This window comes from Ursus maritimus, unplaced genomic scaffold, assembly GCF_017311325.1.
Source record: "Ursus maritimus isolate PB19 unplaced genomic scaffold, ASM1731132v1 scaffold_3, whole genome shotgun sequence".
Taxonomy (NCBI): Eukaryota; Metazoa; Chordata; class Mammalia; order Carnivora; family Ursidae; genus Ursus; species Ursus maritimus.
In genome coordinates, this window is record NW_024425563.1 from 83,063,017 (window position 1) to 83,070,646 (window position 7,630).

The 7,630-nt window shown below is 41.8% G+C and overlaps 1 protein-coding gene across 3 annotated transcripts in view; it reads left to right on the top strand.

The window, feature by feature from the left end:
* Positions 1-7,630, top strand: part of LOC103658772 (gamma-secretase activating protein) — a 78,877-nt gene that overhangs the window by 61,823 nt on the left and 9,424 nt on the right. For all 3 annotated transcript variants that reach the window (XM_040644330.1, XM_040644331.1, XM_040644332.1), the window contains 3 exons: positions 1,478-1,539; positions 5,225-5,320; positions 7,368-7,438. In XM_040644330.1, the coding sequence (XP_040500264.1) occupies positions 1,478-1,539; positions 5,225-5,320; positions 7,368-7,438 (229 nt within the window). The remainder of the gene's footprint in view (positions 1-1,477; positions 1,540-5,224; positions 5,321-7,367; positions 7,439-7,630) is intronic.

The following is a 7,630-nucleotide window of genomic DNA, read 5'->3' on the forward strand; positions in this document are numbered from 1 at the left end:
TTGTCACTGGAATGCTTTCATCCCTCATAAAGGCCAGCCTCCATTTAAAAAGTTTTATTTTTATATCCCACTTTTGTTTTATAGGCTTGGATGTTTAGGTGTGTGCTGGGTGACCCTAACGGTGCATTGTGGGACATCCTGCAGCTGTGCACACAGCTCATGGGAACCATGACAGTGAACTTGTGATCCAGCCCAGGGCGACAGAGCCTGTGCTCACTGAGCAGCCCGAGGGAACCAGCCTCTGTCTGTGTTACCAGGCCATCTGTGCCCGAAGCCAGGGGTTCTCCCACTAGCACCAGGCAGCGGCAGCAGGCAGGAGTCCTGCCCAGCAGCCAGGGTGTGAATGTGCCTGGTTCAGGCTCGCCCTTCTTGCTTGGCTAGGAAGTTTGCAGTACGGGAAATGTTGCCGGTTGTCGAGGTTTTTGTTGTGTGCATCACTCCTGTGCCCCTGTTAGAGCTCCTGCTCCTGTGCTTTTGGCCTGTTTGCATCTGTGGCCAGTCATTCTCTCTGAGTGCACTTTGGGAGCTTGTCCCTTCCTCTCACGTGCTTGGCTTGCACTAGCATCCTAGGAAGAATGTCATCACTAACAGAAACAGAACAGTCTGGGTGAAATTCAGGGCTGCTAGTGTCAAGTTTTGAATTGCTTCATCTTAATCAAAATCTTGTGTGGGATCCAGGTAGGATTTATCCTGAGGGGGCAAGAGGCACCTGTGCTGTCCCACACAGGGTCATCAGCCCTCTGACTGGAGCAGTTCTGCTCTCTTGACAGGTGCGTGCCTCAGCTGCTCCAGGAGGGGAGAGCAAGGCACGAAGGTGCTGTTAGAGGAGTGTTAGGGCACATCTTGGAACAAGACTGTGTTTGTCTGCTCCTCCAGTCTGCTGGTATAGTGCAAATCATGGTGGAGAAAGTGCCATCGGATTTAACCTTACATGTCACTTTTCCATCTTGAGCTGGTTACCTGTTTAGTCGGATAACTTGTGTTAATTAGTATTATTTGCTACATTAATTGATAAGTCCCCTCAGTTCAGTGACTCTCAAAGTCACTAACCTATAGGGGGCCACAAAGAAGGCAGTCATGCAATCCTTCCATCAAGTCCCTGTCCCTGAGTTTATGACCCCCTTGGGGTTAAGAGAGGGCCCAAGTGGAGACAGAGGTCTCCAGTGGAGCAGAAGTTCTTAGACAGTGGTGGGTCTTCATGTTGAAGAGAAATCAAAGCCAGAACCTGTTGGTGTTGGGAAATATGTTCCTTGTTTTCTTTCTTTCTTAGTCTGTTGGAGTAGAGCTCTCTGTGTATCACCTGAATGATAAGTTTGTCTTGCAGGAATAGGTCACGCATTTAATGAAAAATTTCATCCTATAGCAAAATGGTCTATTTCCCCAGTAACTCAGAGAAGGGGAACCCAGGCTGATTTCTCTTCTTTTAGACCATTTCCCAAAACCCACCCTGCTTGACTATTGTTCTGTTTCATTTCAGAGCCAAGATTAACACCCCTCTTCCAGGAGGAAGACAACCATCAGAGGCTGCTGATGGGGCTGGTAAGTCGTCTGTGGGCCGTTTGGGTGCTGCGGAATGATAGGATCTAAGAAAAGGGGAAAGGGCTAGATTGTGCTTCTCATCCTGACCCTATTTTTCACTCATTCTTTTAACACGTAGCTGTTACCAGCTACTGTAGGCCCTGTGTGCTCAATGGTAAGCAACACAGATATGATTTCTGCACTTTTAGAATTTAGTGTAGTGGGGGAGACATATATAAATCAGTCACCACCCAAAGTATATAATTACAAAACATCATAAGGAAATGTATAGCATTGAGTGTTTAAAACAAGGAAGGAACAATGTCTTTGTGGCATTTGTATTTGGGGTTTAAAATATAACAGAATAAAAGTATGGTTTCTCAAGAAGTCCTACTACTAGGAAGACCAAAGAGAGAGAAATCAAAATAAATGAATGGAAGAGAAGAATCAGTAAATAAATCCAAAAATCTTTCTTTAAAAAAACTGATTAAAGAGACATCTGGAAAGTCTAATAAAATATGTTTAATCCGTGCACGTCTAGGAATGGGGTAATCTATTACCTTAAATATGGGAAGTTTTAAAATGTGAGAAAAACATCTGTAAATGCGTATTCACACATTTGAAAATTCCAGGTAAGGTTTCCTGGATAAATAGAAATACCAAACTTGAGCCAAGAAGAAAAAAAATCCTTGAAAACACAATAACCATAAAATAATTTGAAAAAATTGTCAAAGATTATCTCCAGGGGCTCGTGAATGGCTCAGGCGGTCAAGTGTCCAACTCTTGATTTCGGCTCAGGTCACATTCTCAGTGTCCTGAGATTAAGCCCCACGTTGAGCTCCACACTGGGCATGGAACCTGCTTAAGATTCTCTCTCTCTGCCTCTCCTCACCCCTCACACGCATGCACTCACTCTCTCTCTCTCTCTTAAACAAACAAACAAACAAACAAAAACCTCCAAAAAAGGCACCAAATTATTTGATGAGTTAGTTCTTTCAAATGTTTAAGGATCAGGTCATACCCATGCTATGTAAAGTATTTTTGAAAAAAAATGGGAAGCTTCTCAATCACTTTAAAAAGCTAGCATAACCCTAAAACCAAAATCTGACAATGACTTTTACTTTCACTTATGAACATAGATACCACAAGCTTAATTAAAATATTTTCCACTGGTCAACACATTTGAAAAATACTACATGGCCAAATGGCCTTTTTTCTAGGAAAGCTTAGCATTAGCAAATGTATTAACATAATTCATCGTATCGCCAGGTCAAAGAGGGGAAAAAAAGATCATCTCTATAGGTGCTTAAAATTGATAAAAGTAAAATCCCACTCCTGGAATACACCAAATCAATAAGCCAAAAAATATTCTAATACTGATAGCTAACGCGCTCTTAATCGAATGCTGGGGTCATTCCTATTAATATCAGAAAGAAGCAGGGTGTCCGGGATGCACAGTTGGTTGAGCGTCCAGCTCTCAATTTCAGCTCGGGTCGTGATCTCAGGGTCATGGGACCGAGCTCCCTGTTGGGCCCTGCGCTGAGCATAGAGCCTGCTTAAAATTCTCTCTCTCCCTCTCCCCCACTCCTGCCCTGTGCATGCACTCTCTCTCTTTCTCTCTCTCAAAAAACAAAAAAAGAAGTTAAGGATTCTTGCTATTTTCACTAAAATTTTATATTGTTCTGGAAATTCTATACAGTGCAATAAGAAACAGAAATAAAAGAAGATGCTGTGATTGTCCAATGCAACAAACAAAATAATCACCAGGGGAGATGGAAAATATTAAGGAACAAGTTAATAAGCTGTTGATTCTAAATTTATTTTCTTTTTTATTAGGATTAACGAGTTAGAAAAGTTAGTGAAAAGCATTATTCCACTTCCAGATCCTTAGCATCTAGGTTTAATAAAATTATAACAAAAAAGCCAATGAAGTTTCTCTGACAATTGATTAGGTGACTCACTTGACCAAAAGACATGGAACTAACATTACCGGATAGCTGAGTGTGTAATTGATCTACAATAATGAAACAATATGGTGCTTGTACAAAATGGTCAGGAGACTCTAGTTTAAATTTGAATCTTTAGCGTATAATAAAATTAGGCATTTAAAAATCACTAGAAAGAAGTAAGTTTTACTCAATCAATGGCTGCCTATTTGGAAAAGACAACTGGAGTCCTTCCATCCCAAGTACCACCACCTTATACCATAAACCAACAGAAATACCAGATAGATCAAGGAATCTAATATACAAAATTATGTGTGTGTGCTTGCCTACCGAATTGTCAAAAATTTAAAAACCACACTAGCAAAGTTCAGCATACAGGGAATCGGGCAGCCTCATGCAATGCAGTTGAAAACCAGTATAACCACAGCGGGAGGCATTTCAACAGCATCTCTTAAGTACATGACCCACCAAGTTCCATTTTTGGGAATTTAGCTTGAGAAAATAATGGGGGTTATGGCGAACAAATCATGTGTGAGGGTTTTTTTCGTTCTATTCACTATAGTGTAAGAAGTATCCCATATGTGTAAGAAGAGAATAAATCAATTCTAGTACTTTCATAAAGTTGAGTAATGTGCAGCCATTACAACCAGTGTGGTAAAGAATATGTAATGACATAAACTATATGAAAAAAAGCAAATTAGAAAACATTAGAATGAGTGTGCACACTGGAGAAGAGGAAAATAAAAAAGCCAAAATGTTAACACAGATGATAGGATTATGGGTGATTTAAATTTTCATCTTTATGTTTGTCATAGAAAAATTGAAAAGCACGAAAAAGCATGCAATAATCTTTAAAAAAAAAAATAAAAATTTTAAGCCTAATTAATTAACACGTGGCCCAGAATGCCATGGGCTAGTTTTGCTCAGGGTGTCATATATGCAAATCTGCTAACATAGTAGATATGTGCACATATGATGTTAATTGTACAATTCCTATGATGTTTATTGGTGCAAAGATCTCTAGCGAGGAGGGCCTCCAGCTGAGGAGGAATTTAGGCATAAGAGAGGGGGAAAAAAAGGAGAGGGAGACAGAAGAGCAAAAGGCAGGGAGGGCTGGGATGCTACGCTGATTGGTGAGCTCCAAGAAAGATGAGAACAGAGTAGGCATACAAGTCTGTTTAGAGGCGATAGACTCCATAATTTCATTACTTTTGCATGTCAGGGGGCTGTGCTGAATGTTGGCAGCCACTGCACAGAGGGAGCTACCTGATGCATTTCGTTTTTACTCCTGCCTTTGTCCTTCCAAACGCGCAAAGCATGCCTCTCCTCACTACACCCGACTCCCCCAATCCCCCCCAAACCTGCTCAACATAGTCACTCCAGGATTACAGTTGTTCCTGTTAGTTCGCCAGGCCTGGGAGCAGTAGATTTCACCCCTTTCGTAGATCCCAAAGCCTTTGACTTATAAGTTAGTGGCTTCCCTCAGCTTCTTTGGAGAATTCTCATCAGGGCTGGGAATCTGACTCCTGTCTGCTTGCTGGACTCTGGGGGAATCATCAGCACTTCCTCCTGAGGAATGTTGATGTCCCTGATTTATGCCCATTAAAGTAACACTGTGGGTTGTACATTTCCACCACTGGGATCTTCAAGTCCAGTATGTTTCATATTGGTAAAGAGTGTTAATAAATGGATCTAGTTTCAACCAGTAGCAGGTGTGAGTGGGTAGGTTGTGACTTATCTAATCCGTGTCCTGTTTTCAGATGGTGTCTGAGCTAAAAGACCATCTTTTGAGACACCTACAGGGTGTAGAAAAGAAGAAAATTGAACAGATGGTTCTGGACTACATTTCAAAACTGGTTGGTTTTGCTTTTTTGTTCTCTATCCTGCCACCCCCCAGCCCCTTAGTATGTAGCTCCCAGTTTGTGGTTCAGTATGTTTTTCAGATTAGACGTTGCAGATTTTCTGTCCTCAGACTGGTATGTTTGGTGCTATAGATTGAAAAAAGGGAAAAAAGAACGAAAAAAACAAGGAGGACTTGGTTATGAAAGCAGTATGTTATACTCCCTTTAAATAGTGATTTATATGGTCATGGAAGCATAGAACAGTGATGAACTTAGCATGGTTGCCAAATGTTCACATGTCATCTTGGCATCTTCCAGCTCCTTGTTAAACCGCAGGTAATGATTTCTGTACATGGAGGTTTACGAAGACATGAGAGAACTTGAACTTAAATTCTTAATGTGTGCCAACAGCCCAATTAGGCCAGATTCTAGCTCAGTTGTATAAATACTACCACACCAGAGTCTGCTGGTGGGATTGGTAGCGCATCTACCTGGTAGCCACCCATTGAAATTGTGTGATTACAGTTAATAACACCAGTCCATGTGTAAATACAAGTGATACAGCTAGACTGAATTTTGAAGCGGTCTTGAGTCTCTCAGAAAGCATATGGAGTTGAGGCCTGACCCTACTTAGAACCTAGAAATAATATGCTAGACAATTTCTTAAAGTATTTAAATTCACAGAAAGAGAAAGAACACTCCATTTCTCCAAGTTTGGTAAGACCAGTATGCAAATGACCAATTGTCTGAACATGTATTTTTACATTGAACTCTGGAAGATTAAATGTGTTTGATATGACCCCGATTGAATTTCACGTTTAATTTTAAAGGTTTTTTTGCCTTTATTGTAGTCATTAGTGTCTGTTTTTAAATAATATCTTTGAATTTCACAATTTTTAATAAATTAGGAGAGGTTGGTATTCTCATATATTGGTATTTACAAGCAAGGCATTGAAACTTCCTTAAATAATAATTCATTGTAGTAGAACTGTACCAAGGAGCTCACTTTATGAATGTGGCCTTGATCTTCCACAGGCTGGTATTAACTTGCTTTCTTTGTCCTTTGATAACAGAACTATTTAACATTCCATCTATCATCTTTCTTTCTGTTGACTTTAAATTTCACCTTCCAAAGTGTGAAGGGGTTTTGTTCAAGCATCGTTCTTCCCTGTAGCTAATCACATAGAAGTTTTAACACTAGTCTCTGTTAACAACCGCTGGAACCAATAGGACCAGAAGTGGTAGAGATGTAGCCTTAGAAAACTCAGTACCCCTAACTTTCTGACTCGGCAGACACCAACTGAAGCCAAACCTGCCTGCTCCTGCCCGACAGTGAACAGCCGTGTCTCCTGGTCCCCTCAGGAGGGTGGCCAGTCGGGCTTTCTAAAACAAATGGAGGAAGTTGCTGCAGAACCAGACTATAGTGCTTACAAGTTATCTTACCTGACTTCAGCCAAAGAGACACTGCGAATCTGTGTCATTGAAGAATAAACTATTTTTATCCGTGCCCATATGGAGATCCCTGGTGCCCTGTCCTTAGCCTCCATGTGCAGGGCATGGGATTCATGGCAGATAACAGTCCCATGGAGACTGCTCTGTTGCTGACAAACTAGTCAAATGTCTGACCTGGACTTGAAGCCGGTCGTACTCCACAGTCAATGCCTAGGACCTCTATCCTGTTCTGTGTCTCCTTTCTTCTCACTGTCAGCTGTTGGCCTTTATCATATAACAGGCCTAGAGTAAATCCAATACTTGTACTTGACCTTCACTGATGGCAGAGGGCTTGTGATTGAGGGCCTGTTAACTGGGCTGGGGAAGCTCAGTGGGGACACTGCCTGCATAGACAGAAGGGGCTCTGTTAGACTGTGGTGCACATTTTCCGTCTTTCCATTTTGGATTCCAGTGCCTCAGCATTGACTGCAGAAAGCCTGGTTCTGTGTCTAGGCCCAGGCTAAATGCCAGCTGCCCTGAACATGCCTGTCAGGCCTGGGGAGGGCTCGCTGGAGGGACCCCTGAGGAAGAGGGTTCGGGCAAAGGGTAACAGACTGTCTTTATCCTCCAGCTGGATCTCATTTGCCAAATCCTGGAAACCAGCTGGAGGAAACATCATCTTCACCCCAGGGTTCTCCACTTGTACGCAAGTATTTCTCCCTCTCTCTTATCAAGGTGTACAAAGAGCTAAAACACTCTAATTGCTGCCTGTGTTGGCAAAGCTTTTTTGGAACTTAATAATTGAAAGCAGTTGTCACCAGCCCCAACACTGTCTGTCTTAGTTCTGTACTCAGCATTTCAAGGAATGGCCCTGTGGTTTCACCATCCTCTTTC